The following is a 19,320-nucleotide window of genomic DNA, read 5'->3' as shown; positions in this document are numbered from 1 at the left end:
AAGTTGTGATGCTGTATGTCCTAGTTTAGTTAACCTTTCCAAGAAATAGTTAAGAGTTGTGATATGGAATTGAGCCATTTCCAAAAATGGTTCAAGTCATGCATATTCACTGAAAAAGTCCATCTGTATTGACTTCAAGATGTTAAAGGGAGCCTGCTCTTGTAGGTTCATCCAGGCAGAAGCAGAAATACTAATCCTGCCACTATTAAGATGGTGATGTATTTATATAGGTCTTTTCCTAAGCTTGCATTGAACTTTACATACATTATCTCAGCAATCTTTAAGAGTAGAAAGTAGGTCAGCATTATATTTCCCACATTATAGAATCAGTCCAAAACTAAGAGAGACTGCTATAGCAAAAGGGAGACTTGTATTTTTTTTTTGAAGGAAAAAAATTAGCAGTCACCTGGTTTGCAGAAATGGTAAGTTGGCTGAATTTGGAGTAACTGCAAGGAAAAAAAATGCTGAAGGTAGGTTGAATGAAGTGGGAAGAGCTAGTAAAAAAGGGGCTTTTTCTGATGGGAAATGCATCAAAAGCCAATATAGTGATAAGGAAGGGAGAAAATGGCCAAGGCAGGGCAATCATCCTGATCTGTCTGGCAAGAAATTTGACAAGTCTAACAAGATGTGGTTAGGTTTTCAGAGACCCATCCCATAACAGTCACTCCAGGCTGAGATTTGTATCAGGTCTCTGGCTCTCGCAACAGTGCTTGGGGACTCCCTGATGAGCACTGCACAAGACAGCAGCTCATTATTTCTCCCTAGCTTGTGAACTTTTTATGAGTTCTTGGCAGCTTGGCTGCAATGCTCTTTTCCTGCAGGCCCTCATAAAAATGAGAGCCTTATATGCTGCGCCAGAATCGGACCATCCATCTGCTGACAAGTAGAGTTCCCTCTATCTGCAGCTTTTAAGAAGAGAAACCTATAGATCTCTTTAAAAGTTTATTTAGTGGACTTTCTTGGCCTACAAAAGCAGTTTCCAGGGCTTAATTTGATCCAAAGTTCACATAAGCTCAGTCCAGAAATCTATTTTCATTATTATTGATATTAGCTCAAGTGGAATGGAGTGGCCAACAACTGAGCTACACAGTAGGAAGTCATCAGTTCAGATCTTGTATCTGCAGTGTACTTATTAATCAAACCAGAGCCAGTGGTTGTGGTGGTTAGAGTCATGGACTAGGACCTGGGTTCAAATTTCCACTAAGCCAAGAAGCTCACTGGGTGACCTTCAGTCAATCACTGTGTCTCAATCTAAACTACCTCACAGGGTTGCTATAAAATGGGGGAGGGGGAGAACCATGTATGCCACCTTGAGCCCCTTTGAGGAAAGGTGGGATATAAATATAATAATACATAATAAGCCACGCTCTGCCAGCATCAGCTTCTTATATGCCAAATGGGTATAAGAACAATGACCTACTTACAGGACTACTGTCATGATTACAAGAAGACAATGTACTGTATATGGAACAGTTTGAATATTCTGAAGAGGGACATAATGCCAACTATTATGTATCATGCAATGGTTAGGACTTCTTTCCCCTCTACCTACAAGTTGGTTGTATATCAATGTGCCATTGAATATATGCAGAATATTTTTCTTTGCCCAGGTGTAACTACTACAGTGAGACTCCAGAAGTCAAGCATAAGTGCTTCTGGGTCAGAGACTGTAGTTGCCAAACAGAGCATCAGTGTTCCCTTACAGATTATATGAGTGTTGTTGCAAAAGGTTCCTAGGTAATAAATTAGGTGCATAATCCACAACTATTAACATCAATCAGAAATTTCTCATCCATCTCAGTGGGATTTCAATACTACTAACTGTCTCTGTTCAACAGGAAAAGGCTTTAATGGTTGAAAACTGAATTAATGTTTTTAGAGCAATGAAGAATTCTCCAGATGATTAGAAAAGAGTAGACTTTACTTTTCTAGTTAATGATTTTGTGACTAGCTAAACTGATACCTTAACTAGGTGGATTTGGATCTTTGTAAATGTTAACAACACAGGGTATTGTTATGTTTCATTTTTATATTACGATTGAAAGCTTTAAAATGACACAACTCAAACAAAGCAACAATGCCTCCAATGGTTGAGTAAAAAAACACAGGGAATTTTGGCAGGTGCAACTTATCATACAGGGATGAGCTGGGGCTGCTGTGAGCTGTAGTCCAAAGCATCTAGTGGGCACCAGGTTGGCTAAGGCTATACAACACAATTATTAAGCCTTCCTTCCAATTAATGTCTGTATCTGATGTAGCAGAATGTGGAATCTCTTAAAAGCATAGCAGCAATAGCTGAGGAGGGAAAGGAGACACTAACCATTGCTATCTGACAGGCAGCCTTAACCCCAAAGTTCAAGGTTAATTAGCAAGGCGCTTAGCTAACATATTTGATGTAGTTCACATGAGGATCAGTGACCCTTTTGCTGTTGGTTAAATGGTTCACTGATACCAAATCTGGCTCCTCCTGGGGTATTCCCATTTGCCAATACAGAGGCAAGAAAGGTTGATGGAGGATGTGGTGGCTGCATCAAGGGGGCTTTGTGAGACGGAGGAAGCCTGGTTCTCATCACCTTCCATTCCCTCCTCACTGCTGCCCTCCTGTAAACTAGTTACTGTCCCAGGGTGTAGGGGCTCACAGAACACACTAGTGCAGCCTTCCCAACCTGGTGCCCTCCAAATGTTGTTGGACTACAGCTTCCATCAGCCTCAGCCAGCATGGGCAATGGTCAGGGATGGTGGGAGTTGTAGTCCAACAACATCTGGAAGGCATCAGGTTGGGGAAGGCTGGAAACGGACCTTTAGTGTGGCGGAACTGACCCTGTGGAATTCCCTCCCCTTGAATATTAGGCAGGTGCCATCTCTGCTATCTTTCCAGCGCCTTTTGAAGACTTTCCTCTTTTAACAAGCCTTTTAAGTTGAGACCTATCCCAGTCTGCATCTGTGTTAGAATTGCTTGTTAATATGTTTTTTTAAATAATGTTTTAACCCTTTTTTAAAAGATGTTTTTAAAGCTTTTTTTTTTTTTAATGTTTTTAACGTTGTTTTGTTTTAATGTATTTTAAGGTCTGTTTTTATGATGTTTTAAAGTGTTTTTTTAGTGTTTGTTTGCCACCCTGGGCTCCTGCTGGGAGGAATATATGCAAATAATAAATAAATAAATTACTGTGACCAGTCACAAAGGAGGTCAGGGCACCCATACTCTATCAGTCCATAGAAAAAGGAATTTTGACAACTCCAGCTTATTATCTAGAGGTGAGAAAAACTGTCACTGCTGAAATTCTCTCTGCTAAACAATTATTTAAAGGTATAGGAGCCCTGAATTCCCTTGCAACTGGTTGCTATAGCACAAACAGCTGAAGCACCTGAAGATGGATGTGACAAAATGCATAGTGTAATGCTGTGAAAGAAAACTAGCTGTTGTCCACCCCAGACTGGGTCTCTCTCTTTCTCTCAAGTGCAAGAAAATTTGCCTCCAGTGGAGAAGGTAAGTACTGCATCTTTAAGGAATAGCAGTGAAATAAAGGAGAGGAACAGGATATTTATACCTTTCTTCTTTGTTGAATTTGGGATTGGCTTCACAGATATCCAGGCTTTTACTGAACATTGTTTTACTATGGCAGGAACAAAGTGAGAAAACAGAGTTACTAATGTGGACATTCATATGAGATTCGCCTGATGCAGTCAGTCCCTGAGACCCACCCACCCAAAGTTATCCCACCCATTTTGAAGAAATGCTCCAAAACAGGGAGCAGAACCATGCTTCTTTACCAATTGGTGCCCTGACCTGGAAAAACACCAAGAGCTCTTACAGTTGGTGGGTGTGGTAAGCTTATATTTGGCCTTATTCTATGCCAGCAAAGTGGGGAGATTTGATACTGAACTTGATGGTGAAGGGTCAAACTGCCATTCTCAAGTAGTCATGGTGTCATGAGGTGATTCATTTTATACAAATCATGTCTATATTACTTCCTGCACATAGCTTCCCAAAACACCAGTTACCCTGTAATGAAATTCTGACCCAAACTAGAATCATATGCATCACAGAGATGTGTGACAAACACATCAGAATTCAATTGAGGCCACCAACATTAAACATGGTTTGAAGAATGCAGATTCAGTTAAGCAGTTCAAAATGGCCTCTTCTATACATACCTTGTTCCCACAAGTCCTCTGTCTCCCCTCCCATTACATAGTCTAGTCTGCAAACAAAGGCCTAAAGGGCAGGTTTGTGGCCTACATACAATTGATCTGGAGGACACCAGATTCAAATAAAAGTTCCCATTCCAGATAATCAGTATAAATAACCCAGAAGAAAAAAAGCCTCCAGTTTGTTGATGGAACCAGCTCCCCCCGTCCCACTTCCATTTCTTAATCTATACTCTGCACCTCAGACTGTTTGCTTAACATAAATCCTAGAGCCAATGACACCCATCTTTGGAGGGGGGGAAATCTGTTGCAGGAAAATGCACCATGAATGTGGTAGCTACTATGGCATTGATGTATCTTGGGGAAGATGAAAGGCTGAGAATAAATATGATGAACAAGAACTGAATGTACTGAAGCCTCCACAAGTGAAAGAATAAAAGGAACCGATGTTTAAAGTAACCAAAAGAGCAAACGGAGGAAGCAGGGTTTTCAATTGTGAAATGTCAAAAACCACTGGTTTTAGGGTATTCATCACTGCATTTATCTCTTTTACAGATTATTTCTCTCTCAATAGCAGAGACAGGGAATATCTGAAAAGCTAGTGCACTGAAAGATAGATATAAAGCTAAGTAACACTTTTTTCTCACAGTACATTAGGGTGGCAACTAGCAGGATTACAAAGTCAAACCAACACAAAAGATATTGTGCACTTTAGTGTGTTAGACAGCCAGGAAGACAATGCATGGTAACAAAACATTTCAAGCACAGAGAAAGCAATTGGCGGTAAGAGTTATACTGGTACATAATTTTTCTTTTCTTTTTTGGCAGGCTTTTCACTATATTACATAAAGGGCAACTTCTTCACAAATATGTAAAAGAAAGGCCATTAATAATTATCCTGTTTAGATCCATTAACTATGTACCCACAAATTTCATTTCCCCAAAAACCTATGCCAATGATTTGTGCCGTTTTGTACTACCACCTACCACATCAAATTGGGGCTTGTAGTTAGTGCCCCTAAAACCAACATTGTCAGATCTCCTCCAAATCTGTGCCAAGATGTTGTGCAGTTTTCTGCCAGAAACCCTGGTTTTTCTACAATTAGCATAAATAGCAGTAGACATATCATGTGGTGACTCTTAGTGAACATAAACAAACCAGCACTTTGAGGCAGGTTTTGTGGGGAAATGAGATTTGGGGATTCATAGTTAATACAGCTGTTTGGTTCTTATCCAGGGCCGGTTCCAAAGGGCAGCCAGGTTGGGCACTGGCCCGAGGGCCCCACGGCTCTAGGAGCCCCTGGGGGCCCCCTGAGGGGCCCTCCGCTCCCCTTCCGCGATTCAGCGGATCGCAAGATGAGCTTCCGAGCCACCCGCCATCCCCAGTACTTCACCTACCTTTCTCTGCTGTTCGCGCAGGGTTGCCATCAATAAAGATGGCGGCCGAGGTTTCCGTAAGGGACTGAAGCCTCTGCCGCCATCTTGGTTGATGGCAGCAATGCACGCTCTGCATGCCATCAACCAAGATGGCGGCAAAGGCTTCAGTCCCTTACGGAAACCTCGGCCGCCATCTTTATTGATGGCAACCCTGCGCGAACAGCAGAGAAAGGTAGGTGAAGTACTGGGGATGGTGGGGGATGGCGGGCAGTTTGGAAGCTCGTCTTGCGATCCGCGGGATCGCGGAAGTGAAGCAGAGGGGCCCAGGGCAGGCTAATGCCCAAGGGCCCCCGCATTCCTGGAGCCGGCCCTGTTCTTATCTTACAAGTTGTAAAACTGTTAATTTCACAGATAAAGGACCCCCTGGTTCTCAAATGGACACCAGCTGTGCAGGATAGTACACACATGTAATGGAGGTACCATTACATACCCACATTCAGCAAAGAAGCAACTGTTCACAGAAGCAGAATGGCAGCTGGAGTAAAAGCACACATCACAAGGAAGCGCTTTGTCTAGTGATGCATCCTTACTAATTTTGTAATTACATCTAACTAAGGGGACAGGGAGATGTTCTGCTTAAGTCCTTCACCTTGTTCAGTGTTCAGTCAACCTCTTGAGATAAACCAGAAAAATAACAGGCACAATACAGACTGACTGAATATCTATAGTGCAAACCTACATTAGATTGATATTCATTAATAAGCAAAAAAACCTTGTGATTTAAGAATGTACCTATAGCCAACCTATATTTCTATCAAACTTTAAAAGAAGGGAAATTGGGCAGCTATAGAGAATATACCAGAGAATATATATTGGACTGTGAAAAACCAATCCAAATTGTGTTTGCATTTTTACAAATTTGTAGGGCAGTACAATATCTCAGAGAGGTCAGGTCTCTACTCTTCTGGTGCATTCAATATAGCTGCCCAATTTCCCTGCTTTTTAAGGTTTGATAGAAATAGTTGTTGGCTATAAGTATGTTCTTAAGCCACAAGTGGTTTTTTTTGCCTATTAGTAAATTTCTCCGCTTTTTAATCTGGGAAGTAAAAAATAGGATCCTATGCAAGTTTGCTGAGAATGGATTGATCATTTGCATGCTTATTGAGTTCAATGAGATTTACTCCCCTGCAATCATGCTTAGGAAAGATGAAGCTGACCATGGGGAAGGAGGATAAGGGGAGAGGGAGCGCTGGAGTGGGGAGAGGAGGAGTGAGTGGGGAGGGGAGGAGGACAGGAAAAGGAGATGGGAGGGAGAGGATGGGAGGAGGGGAGGAGGGAGAGGGGAAGGAAGGGGAGGAGCGGGAGAACAGATTTGATCATTTGCATGCTTATTGAGTTAAATGGGATTTACTCCTGTGCAATCATGCTCATGGTGAAACCGACCACGGGGGGGAGAGGATAAGGGGGAGTGAGGGAAAGGGGAGGTAGAGTAGGAGAGGGAGCAGGGAGAGGGGGGTTTGATCATTTGCATGCTTTTTGAGTCCAATGGGATTTACTCCTGTGCAATCATGCTTAAGATATGTGAAACTGACATCAGGGAGGGAAGGAAGGGTACTTGGTAGGGAGGAAGGTGGAGGGGAGATGGTGTAGGGGGAGGAAGGGGAAGAGGGAAAGCCCCTTTCCTTTCCAAAAGGAAACCATTTTAAACAGTATCATTTTTTTCAGAGTTTTCCCCACCTTTTTATTATACAGTGAACACATGTAGTCTCCCACCCAAATTTAAACCAAAGCTGATCCTGGCCACATCCACACCAGTCATTTATTCCACTTTAAACAGCCATGGCTTTTCTCAAAGAATCTTGGGAAGTGTAGTTTGTGAAGAGTGCTGAGAGTTGCTAGGAGATGCCCTATTCCCCTCAAAGAGCTATAATCCCCAGAAGAGGGGATGACTGTTAAACCACTCTGGCCACTGGAGCTCTATCAGGAGAATAGGAGTCTCTTGATTAACCAAGTCAAACAGCTGTTAGGTTTTTAGAACAGTGACAGTTGGTTTATTTATTTTTTATTTATTTATTTATTAAATTTATATACCGCCCGACTAGCAATAGCTCTCTGGGCGGTGAGTTCTTACTGAGCATGCCTGTGCTTATCATTGACTCCAATGTTATTTTTTTAAAATTAATTAATAATCAGCCAGGCATTTTTTAAACTTTTAAAATGGGGAAGATGAAGTTCAGAGTATGGGGCAAGGTAAGTAATAGGATTACAGGTACTCTGTGAACATGGCTGATTATTAATTAATTTCAACAAATTATGAGACCACAGATAGAAAAAAGTCCAACAGGGGTCTGGATTTTTTCTCTCTTGTTTTGGATTTTAAACTGACGATTCTCTCCAACTGTTTTGTGTATCTCCAAGAAAACTTAGAGGGTTGTTAAGCAAGCGTTTCTGAGTTTAGCACTATAGGTTTTATTTCGAAATGAGCTTATGGGAAGCTTCAGAATGGCATGGGGCAGTATTTTCAATTTAACATGGTGGAATGCAAAAGTCCACGCTGGCTATAGTACACAGCCACTCTCGTGGCTATATAAAGAATTTAACTGGCATGGCTTCCTCCCAAAGGATCCTAGGGATTGTCATTTGGTAATGATGCTGAGAATCCACTGTCAGGGATGCTGGGATCCTCCTTCTGGAACTACAGTTCATAAATTTCCTTGCAAGAGGGAATTGCTGTTGAACCATTTATGTCTATAGTATAAATAGCCACTCACCTCAAATGATGTTATTCAAGGTAGCAATATAGTCTCCCAATTATGGGGCTCTAAGAACATTTTCCTTTCAAAGGCTACTTGGTGCTAAATACTATATTGTAACTCTTACAAAGTTTCCCTCTTGGCTGGAGTTACTTATTTTTTTACTGATAGTTCTGACAGACAGAGGTCCACCATCTCCAAAACACCTGTGTTATGTTAACAAACACTCCATGTTCTGAACAATTACCCTGCCAACAGTCTATGCTGTGTGCCTTTGTAATCTGAATATTAGATGGTATGCTTGACTTACACAAGCTCAGGCCTGCTTTGCAACACCCCCCTTGTACATTCATGAATCCATTAAAAATTCGTAATTTATTCTATCTCTGTTCCATTTTCCTGTTCACAATCACATATTCATACCTTCCTTTAGAAGTTATAGTCTAGCACACAAATGTACCAGCAAGACTAGATGTTTTATCTGGCATGCATTCTGACTCCTTGAACCCTGAACATCCTTCACTGTGGTACACCCTTTTGTATAGCGTTTCTTAGTGCATCACTTCAGAAAAATCCCTCTGAGCATCTGTCAGTTAATCAGTTTCCACTAAAACAATGCTTTTGCCAACATTCCAAGAAATAAAACCACACATACATTTGCCCAGTGAGAGACGCAGCTGTGTAATATTTGCACTTTCCTGGCAATTTGCTGGCAATTTGCTATGTAACTGCAATCCCAAGGTGAGAGGTGGCAGAAATTGCACAAGCTCCTTTGACACATCAGGATTAAAGCAAAAACTTAGAATCAGGAAATAGCATTCTTCCTAATTTGAGTTTTCTTTCTCAGGTAGCTATTTCTACCTACATCAGGCAAGTGCTACAAACAACTAGAATATAACACAGCATGGTAACTGTCTGCAGATGCATTTCTGATATCGCCATACACTCTGCCTCCAGCATTCCAGCCCTGGAGAGCTTCATACAGCGTAAGCAAAATCCTCGGCACAGGTGAGACAGGGAGCCAATATAGTCACTGGCTATAGTTCAGTAGTAGCTTAACCTCAGCATGCTCACCTTTGCTTCTTAGCCTGCATTCCACCAGAACAGCTTTACCATAGTATTTCTCAATCACCATTTTGCTACTCACTTTTCAGGCATCCTGTTGCTGTATATCTGAGACCTAAAATCATATGGTACACAGCCATGTACCCCCAGCAATCAAACTTGCTTATCTTGAGGAACTGATCTTGGCGCACCAGACATTTAACTGCAATTTTAAGAGCCTCTTGTGCTTTCTGTTTGGTGGCTGGTCATAAAGCCTAACAGCTGAGGCATGTGTCCATGATGAAAAAAACCAATTTAAGCTAGATAAATAAGAGTTCTTTAGTATACGTCTACATAATTTTAACACATGTGGGATTTCCCTTAATCTTTTCAGTATTTAGACTTTCAGCCCTATTCAAAACAGAACCACAAAGAAGTTCACTAAGTTTATTCCTTCTGGGAACAGCATTATTATTATTATAACCTGGCTGGGGTTGATGGGAGTGGTACTCTGACAATATCTGGGGACCCAAGGTTGAAGAACACTGACCTAGACCAATGCTACTTCACCTGAATAAATACTATTGTGCCAGCTGCAATGGATTCTGAAATTCCAAGCAAATGGCACAGACTTCCTGACTTTTGGCTTTGGGGACCACCTACCTCTGTCCATGCTGTGCCATTTCAATCGCTCTGCGAGCTGGAACCGGGGATCCTCCATCTGTCACACTCAGGACCTCCATTGACTTCCTCTCTGGTCTCCGCTTCCCATGTCTGTTCAGCATTGGAGAGTCCACACGCTTTCTGGGAGGGTCTTTATGCAGAGATAATGCAGTCAACTTAGCATGGCTGTGAATACCTCAGGTGCCTCTGGCTCATAATATTTTGATTCCCAGAAACCCCCATTTTCTAAACTGCAGAAACAGGGGACCCCGGTGGAGAGTTGAAACACTGATTCCTTCCAACACTTCTAAATCTCATGCATGAAACCTCTTCACTCCTGCCATACCATGAGTACCTCTCAGCAGCTTTTCAAAAGTGACCAGCAACTAATAGAAATAAATGAGTAAAAACAGCTGTGATTATCTGAAGAGTGAAAGGAAAAATGAGCTTCTCTTCATTGCCAAAACAGTATGTTTTTCCTATTTGCACATAATGTTAGACCACCATTAAAAATAAACACATGTGAACAATGTGCTAGAGTGCATGCTGGTAACATAGTCCTCACTTTATTCCTCTGCTGCTCCTGATGCTGCCTTGCTGCTGGGAACAAATCAGTCAAGTTTGCTGACGTGATGTCTGAACCTGGGCTTGTGGGTTATTTCCCTCCAAACAAGCCAGGTTCAGAAGTAATGGCTTGTTCTTGGCTTACTGCTTGTGGCTTTTTTTGGCCCTTGTTCAGGCATAATGACAAGCCAGACTTGTTTGTTTTTCAATGGTGCACTACTGACCACCCAAATCAAGGTGAGAAGATGAGGAGGAATCTTTTGAAAAGCAAATTGCCGATGTTTGAAGGAGGCATGATGTAGTAGTAATGGGGGGGGTTCAATTACCCCAATACCTGTTGGGAGACAAATTCTGCCAAACACAGCCCCTCCAAGAAATTCCTGACTTGTGTTGCTGGAGGAAGGAACTAGAGGATTAGCTATTCTTGATTTGATTCTAACCAACAGAGATAACTGGCTAGATGAAGTGGCAGTTAGGGGAACTCTGGAGGAAAGTGAGCATGTTATACAGGCATACCCCGCTTTAACGTATGCAATGGGACCGGAGAGTATACTTTACGCGAAAATAACCTTTAAGTGAAGCAATTGTCTTCACTTGTACTGCATGCAATCACCACTAGATGGCAGTGGCGTCATGCCAATAAAGTGTACGTTATTGCGAAGCGCGCAAACATTAAGCGAGGTATGGGGACGAATGGAGCATGTACGTTATAGCGAGGCAACGTTAAGAGGGGCAACGTTAAGCGGGGTATGCCTGTACTTCAGTTCTTGATCTTAAAGGAAGCAAAAGCTGAGTGTAGCCATATGTATACCCTGGACTTCAGGAAAGCCAATTTTAATAAACTTAGAACAATGATACATAAAGCCCCATGGCAAGTGACCATAATGAGAAAAGGAGCACAAGATGGGTGGGAATTTTTTAAAAATTGAAATTCTAAAATCACAACTGCAAATAATTCCAACAAGGAAAAAAGGGGGAAGACAGCAGAAGAATGTGGCTCCACAAAAAGCTTAGAGATGACCTGATAACAAAAAAGGACATATATAGGAAGCGGAAGGAAGGCCAGTCCACAAAGGAAGAGTACAGGCAGGTAGCACAGAATTGCAAGGATGACATCAGGAAGGCTAAAGCTGAGAACGAGCTGAGGTTGGTGAGGGATGCTAAAAGCAACAAAAACGTTTTCTTCAGATACATGCATAGTAAAAGAAAAAAGAAATGGTGGTTCAGCTACTCAGTGAGGATAGCAAAATGATAACAGAAGACAAAGAAAAGGCAGAAGTGCTCTCCTACATTGGCTCAGTTTTCACCAAAAGAGGGTCTATGATCCTCCTGGCAAACATGAGTACAAGTTGAAGGGGCAGGATTGCAACCTGAGATTGACAGACAAATGATGAAAGAATACCTAATTACTTACTTTATATCTCCAGGGCCCGATGAACCGCACACTAGAGTAATGAAGGAACTAGCTGAAGAACTCTCAAAATCACTGTCTATTATCTTACAAAATCATGGAGGATGGACGAAGTGTCAGATGGCTGGAGAAGAGCTAATGTTGTTCCTATCTTTTAAAAGGGCAGAAAGCAGGAACTTGGAAACTACACACCAGTCAATTTGACATCAATCCCTGGAAAAATCCAGAGCAGATTATGAAGTGGTCAGTCTTTAAGCACCTTGAGAACAACACAGTGATTACTAGAAGCTAACATGGATTTGTCAAGAACAAATCCTGCCGGACTAATCTTATCTCATTTTTGATTGGATAACCTCCCCGGTGTCAGGCCCAGGATGTGACTCAGGAACCAGACCAACAGCTGTAGTTAATTCGTGTTTTATTAGGGTAATGTCCAAACAAAAACTGCGTTTTCTCATGAAGCAATACAGGGATACAGGTCCTGCGGCATTGGGAGAAAGTTGACAGAGCAAGGGACTTCTTCCCGCCTGTTCTTTAAGAAGGGGCCAAACGGGCGCGCAGTCTTTCGCTCCTCCTTAACTGCCCCTCAGGTACTGCCCGCCTTCCCCCCTTCTCTCCTGTCTTTTCAGCTGTCTGCGTGTGCACGGTGAGGGGGGAAGCATCACCCCCTCCTCTTCTGAAGTTTCCAATTCCAGGATGGGGGATAGGGGAGGGGCTGATGGTAAACTGCCTCCCCGCTTTTCAGCTGTGAGCAGCCCTCCCTCTTTCCCCTCTTGCTCTGAGCCTGAAAGAGGGGGAGGCGTGAGAATGTCCAGGGAGGGCTCAGGCTCCCCGTTGCTAAGCGACCTTATCACTGGCAGTTCCTCTGTTTCGTCTTCGCTCCAAAGGGGGGAAGTTCCTCCCCCTTCCCTCTGCCATCCATCCGAATACTCTTCTCCCAACTCTCCGGGATCCAGCTCCCCGGGATTGGGACCCCAGCTCTGCCTTCCGACACCATCCCCCCTCCCAGGCTGTGCCCCCCTCCCCTTGTCTGGCTTGGGACGGTGGGGAAAACGTTGATGGAAAAGTTTTACCAATTCTGGAGCATGCACATCAGCTGCATCTTCCCATGATCTGTCAGCCACCCCATAGCCTTTCCAGTGAATCAAGTACTGCAGCTTGTGGCGTCTGATCCTGGAATCTAAGATCTCCTCAACTTCAAACTCAAGCTGCTCATTTACCAGGAGTGGAGCTCCGGGAGGTTCCTCCGGCCGTAACTCACTGGGAGGGGCGGCTTTCGTTAAGAGGGATCGATGGAACACAGGATGTATTTTAAACGTGTCAGGCAGCTTCAGTCGGTACGCCACGGGATTGATTTGAGTTTCTATTTCGAAAGGACCCACCCTCTTGTCTTGTAATTTTCTACATTTGCCCGGCATCTGGAGGAAGCAGGTGGACAGCCATACCTGGTCTCCCGGTTGAAGGGGGGGGCCTCCTTCCTGTGCAGGTCAGCAACTTGCTTGTACTCCGTTTTGGCTTCGTTTAACTGCTGTTTCAGTGTCTGTTGCGCCGCTTGCAATTCCTTAAGGAAGTTCTCAGCTGCCGGTACCAGCATTCCTTCTGAGCTACTTGGAAAGACTTTAGGATGGAATCCATAATTAGTGAAGAACGGGGTTTGTTGAGTGCTGGAGTGCAGAGAATTGTTGTAGGCGAACTCTGCAAAATGCAAATATGATACCCAGTCAGTCTGTTGATAGGACACATAACTTCGTAAATATCTTTCCAAAACGGCGTTCAAGCGTTCCGTCTGCCCATCTGTCTGGGGGTGATGGGCGGAGGAGAGTTTTAATTCCGTCTGCAACTGTTTCCACATTGCTCTCCAAAATATGGCTGTGAACTGAGTTCCTCGGTCTGAGACTACGCTGTTTGGCAATCCATGCAGCCGGTAGACTTCTTTTATGAATAACTTGGCCGTTTCTTTAGCCTCTAAGGCCCCTGCACAAGGAAGAAAGTGTGCCATTTTGGTAAGTAGATCCACCACTACTAAGATGGCTGTCATTCCTTGGGACTTGGGTAGATCAGTTATAAAATCCATGGAGAGGTCCTTCCAGGGTTCGTGTGGGACAGGCAACAGTTGTAACAGTCCTGCTGGTGTCCCTGTTTGTGTTTTTGTCCGCAGACAGACAGAGCAGGACTTTACATAACTCTCAATATCCCGACGCATTTTAGGCCACCAGAAGTCCTTGGCCACGTTCTGAATGGTCTTGTAAATCCCAAAGTGTCCCGCTGTGATGGAATCATGACACTGGGGTAGGATTCTGAGCCTTAATTCCCCTTCTGGCACATATCTGGCGGTTTTGAACCATAACAGTCCATTTCTCCAGTGAAAGGTTACTTCTGAGTCTTGACCTTGTCCCGTCTCCTGCTGATATTTTAGCATGTCTGCATCTTCTTGTTGTGCCTTTTTGAGTTCCTCTTCCCATGAAGGCTGGCATACTCCCAACGTTAATTTCTCTGGCGGGATTACGTACTGAGGCTGGTCCTCGGATTCACTTTCTTTGTATTGTGGCTGTCTGGATAAGGCATCCGCTCTCTGGTTTTTGGCGTGGGCATGGTAAGTAATCTGGAAGTTAAACCTAGTGAAGAACTGGGACCATCTTATCTGTCTCTGGTTCAGCTTTCTGGCGGTTTGGAGGCTTTCAAGATTCTTGTGGTCGGAGCGCACTTCAATTCGATGAGAGGTCCCCTCTAGGTATTGTCTCCAGTTTTCAAAAGAGTCCTTGATGGCCAGCAGCTCCTTCTCCCAAACTGTGTAGTTCTTCTCTGCAGGCTTTAACTTCCGAGAGAAGTACGCACAGGGGTGCAGCTCCTTCCCTTCTTGGTCTAATTGTAGCAGGACCCCCCCGATGGCAAAATCTGAAGCATCTGCTTCCACTACGAAAGGGCGGTTCGGATCAGCAAAGCGCAGAATGGGCTCAGTAGCAAACCTTCTCTTCAGCTCCTCAAAGGCCTCGGTGGCGTTCTCTGTCCATTGAAACTTCTTCTTCCCCCTTAAACAGTCAGTCAGAGGAGCTGTCAATTTGGAAAACCCTGGAATGAACTTTCTGTAATAATTGGCAAACCCCAAAAACCGTTGTACATCCTTTTTGGTGACAGGTTGGCCCCAGTCCAATATGCAGCTTACTTTCCCTGGGTCCATCTCCACGCCTTCCGCTGAGATTCGATATCCAAGGAAGTCTAGAGACTTGAGGTCAAATCCACATTTCTCTAATTTAGCATACAGGTGATTTTCTCTCAGTCTCTTCAACACCGTCTTCACATGCTGGTCGTGGTCTTCCTGGTTCTTTGAGAACACCAGGATATCATCTAAGTAACAGATTACATACGTGTCCAACAAGTCTCTAAACACGTCGTTCATGAATTTTTGAAAAATTCCTGGACTTCCACAAAGCCCGAACGGCATGACCAGGTATTCATACTGTCCGTAAGCGGTCAAGAATCCTGTTTTCCATTCATCTCCCTCCTTCATTCTGATCAGATTGTACGCTCCTCTCAAATCCAACTTCGTGAAGATTTTTGCAGAGCGCAGTCGGTCCAGCAACTCTGAGATCAGGGGCAGCGGGTAGCTGTTGGGGATGGTGATCTGGTTCAATGCGCGATAGTCGTTACAGGGTCTGAGTTCCTCCCCCTTCTTTTTCACAAACAATAGTGGCGCTCCAGCAGGGGATTGTGAGGGGCGTATGAATCCTCACCTCAGGTTTTTATCCAGGAATTCCTTCAGGGCCTCCCTCTCTGTGAGAGAGTAGATTCTCCCTGATGGGATGCTGGCTCCTGGCACTAGGTCAATCGCACAGTCGTAAGGGCGGTGGGGGGGTAAAGTCTCTGCCTCTTTTTCATCAAACACATCTTTGAATTCTTCATACTTTGGCGGCAGGGTCACTTGCTCGATCTCTTGCACTGCCCCCGCTAAGGTGTTCTTGATTCCTTCAGGTTGACAGTTCTCCTGGCAATACTGTGAGGTGAACCACACCACCGCCTCCTTCCAACTTATTTTGGGTTCATGCTTTGCTAGCCAGGGCATTCCCAGAATCACCTCAAAGTTCGAGAGATCTGACACGTATAGCAAAATGAACTCTTCGTGCCCAGGGATTTGAAGTTTCACTTCCTCCGTGGCTTGTGTCACCCCTCCTGACTTCAGGGGTCTCCCATCGATAGTCTCCACAGCTAGGGGAGCGTCCAGTTTCCACCGGGAAATTCCATGACGCTTGACTAACTTTGCATCAATAAAATTTGTGGAGGCTCCACTGTCAATTAAGGCAGTGGAATTAAACACCACTCCTCTGGAAGTTGTAATCCAAATAGGCAAGACCAACACCCCCTTTGAGGGAGGTTGGATCGTTGGGGGGCCTTTATACAATGCTGCCCCCAGTCCACCGGCCTGCACGTGGACTGGGTGTTCTAGTTTCCCGACGGCTCGGCTTTCACCCCTTTCAGTCTACAGTCTCTGGCCACATGGCCCGGCTTTGAACAATAAAAGCATAAACGTTCCCGGCGTCGTCTTTCCTTTTCTTCTTCCGACAGTCTTGGCCTAGCCCCTCCCTGTCCCTCAGTTGCATTACCTGCCATCCCTGCAGTGGGAAGGGTCTTGTTGCGGGATGCCGAGGCTGAGTATCTCGGGACCTCCTGCTTCCTTTCCAGGTGCCTTCCTTCCATCCGGTGATCTATCTGTAGGCATAGCCGGATGAGCCCTGGTAGGTCAGCGGGGGGGGGGAGGTCCTGGCCAACTCATCCAGGATTTCAGCATTTAATCCACTCCGGTACATAAACATCAGGGCGGCGTCATTGTAACCAGTTTCCTGGGACAGAATTTTAAAAGTGTTAGTGTACTCGGAAACAGTCCCTTTAGCTTGCTTCAGAGCGCCTAGTTGCCGCGCTACTGTTTCAGCCCTTTGCGGGTCTTGAAACATCTCGGTTATCTCCTGTATAAATCCTCTGTACCTTCCTAAGACAGTATCCTTTCTCACGAGATATGGAGTCACCCATTTTGCAGCTTCTCCCTCCAGGAGGCTAATCACGAAAGCTACTTTAGCCCCATCGTCTGGAAATTCCGTGTGCCTGACATCCAGATATAACTCACATTGAGCCACGAAGGTTGCCAACTGATCACTTTGTCCCGCATATTTTGGGGGCAATCCAATGGGAACCTTTACTACGGCAGCTGGAGGGGCTGTTTGCATCTGGTCTATCGTGGCCTTCAAGGTTTGATTATCTGTCTTCAGCGCCTTGACTGCTGCTAGCAGGGCTTGAACATCCGTCTGCAAATCAGCTACCTTAGTCCTCAAGAGTTCCACTTCTTCCGTCTCAGAAGTGGGGTTCGTCCCCCCCGCTGCTCCCTTTGACATCTTGTCCCAGTCAAGTGAAGAGAGCGTTGAGGGTGATTTAGGTGGCTCTGTCGAGCTGTCAGGCCCAGGATGTGACTCAGGAACCAGACCAACGGCTGTAGTTAATTCGTGTTTTATTAGGGTAATGTCCAAACAAAGACTGCGTTTTCTCATGAAGCAATACAGGGATACAGGTCCTGCGGCATTGGGAGAAAGTTGACAGAGCAAGGGACTTCTTCCCGCCTGTTCTTTAAGAAGGGGCCAAACGGGCGCGCAATCTTTCGCTCCTCCTTAACTGCCCCTCAGGTACTGCCCGCCTTCCCCCCCTTCTCTCCTGCCTTTTCAGCTGTCTGCGTGTGCGCGGTGAGGGGGGAAGCATCACCCCCTCCTCTTCTGAAGTTTCCGATTCCAGGATGGGGGATAGGGGAGGGGCTGATGGTAAACTGCCTCCCCGCTTTTCGGCTGTGAGCAGCCCTCCCTCTTTCCCCTCTTGCTCTGAGCCTGAAAGAGGGGGAGGCGTGAGAATGTCCAGGGAGGGCTCAGGCTCCCCGTTGCTAAGCGACCTTATCACTGGCAGTTCCTCTGTTTCGTCTTCGCTCCAAAGGGGGGAAGTTCCTCCCCCTTCCCTCTGCCATCCATCCGAATACTCTTCTCCCAACTCTGCGGGATCCAGCTCCCCGGGATTGGGACCCCAGCTCTGCCTTCCGACACCCGGTAGACTGTGCGAATACTGACATAATATATCCTGACTTCAGCAAAGCTTTTGATAAAATGCTCTGTGATATTCTGATTAGCAAGCTAGCTAAATGTAGGCTGGATGGAACAACTATCAGATGGATCCACAGTTGGTTACAGAATCATACTCAAAAGAGTGCAAGGAAGATAATGAGCAGGGTACTACAGGGCTCAATCCTGGGTCCAGTGCTCTTCAACATTTTTATTAACAATTTGGATGAGGAGGTGCAGGGAATGCTTATCAAATTTGGAGATGATACAAAATTGGGAGGGATAGCTAATACCTGGACTCTACTATTCTATGATTCTTTGACAGAACCAAAATTCAAAGTGATCTTGAGAGCTAGAGCATTGGGCTGAAAACAACACAATGAAATGTAGCGGGGATAAATGCAAAGTTCTACACCTAGGAAAAAGAAACCAAATGCACAGTTATAAGATGGGGGGATACTTGGCTCAGCAATGCTGCCTGCAAGAAGGATCTTGGAATTGTTGTTGATCACAAGCTGAATATGACGATATAACAATGCGATGTGGCTGCACAAAAGGAAAATGCTATTTTAGGCTGCATTAATAGCAGTATAGTTTCCAAATCACGTGAAGTACTGTTTCCCTCCTCTCAGTACTGGTTAGGCCTCATCTTGAGTACTGCATCCAATTCTGGACACCATACTTTAAGAAGGATGCAGACAAACTGAAACAGGTTCAGAGGAGGGCAACAATCAGGGGATTGGAAACAAAGCCCTGTAAGGAAAGATTGAAAGAACTGGGCATGTTTAGCCTTGAGAAGAGAAGACTGAGGGAGATATGACAGCACTCTTCAAGTACTTGAAAGATTGTCACAAAGAGGTGGGCCAGGATCTCTTCTCAATCACTGTAGAGTGCAGGACACAGAATAATGTGCCCAAGTTACATGTTTTGGCTGAACATCAGGAAACATGTTTTAACTGTTAGAGCGGTATGACAATGGACCCAATTAACTGGGGAGGTGGTGGGCTCTCCAACACTGGAGGCATTCAAGAAGTAGCTGACAGCCACCTGTTGGGTATACTTTAAATTGGATTCCTGCACTGAGCAGCGGGTTGGATTCGATGGTATTATAGGCCCCTTCCAACTCTACTATCCTATGATCCTATGGTGCAGCTGGAGAAGGAGATGTACAAAGCAAGCACTGTATTAGCTTGCTGCTCATTTGCATTAAACAATAGTTCATTTTTAATGTGTAAACTATTATAGTATTCCACACAAATTGCAATTTGGCAAG

At 44.6% G+C, this 19,320-nt stretch overlaps 1 protein-coding gene across 16 annotated transcripts in view; it reads right to left on the bottom strand.

The window, feature by feature from the left end:
* BRSK2 (BR serine/threonine kinase 2) overlaps positions 1–19,320 on the bottom strand; it is a 708,663-nt gene that overhangs the window by 97,289 nt on the left and 592,054 nt on the right. For 14 of the 16 annotated variants that reach the window (XR_009760589.1, XM_061610101.1, XM_061610102.1 and 11 more), the window contains 2 exons: positions 9,987–10,137; positions 3,549–3,614 (listed from right to left, as the gene is read on the bottom strand). Coding sequence is in view for 15 of the 16 variants with exons in the window: in XM_061610101.1 (XP_061466085.1) it covers positions 3,549–3,614; positions 9,987–10,137 (217 nt within the window). In the remaining variant the exon portion in view is untranslated. The remainder of the gene's footprint in view (positions 1–3,548; positions 3,615–9,986; positions 10,138–19,320) is intronic. The other 2 variants (XM_061610115.1, XM_061610105.1) reach the window with 1 other exon arrangement.

The sequence above is a fragment of the Rhineura floridana genome, chromosome 2 (genome assembly GCF_030035675.1).
Source record: "Rhineura floridana isolate rRhiFlo1 chromosome 2, rRhiFlo1.hap2, whole genome shotgun sequence".
In the NCBI taxonomy this organism is placed as follows: domain Eukaryota; kingdom Metazoa; phylum Chordata; class Lepidosauria; order Squamata; family Rhineuridae; genus Rhineura; species Rhineura floridana.
The sequence above is the reverse complement of the archived record's forward strand: the minus strand, read 5'-3'. Positions and strand labels throughout refer to the sequence as shown.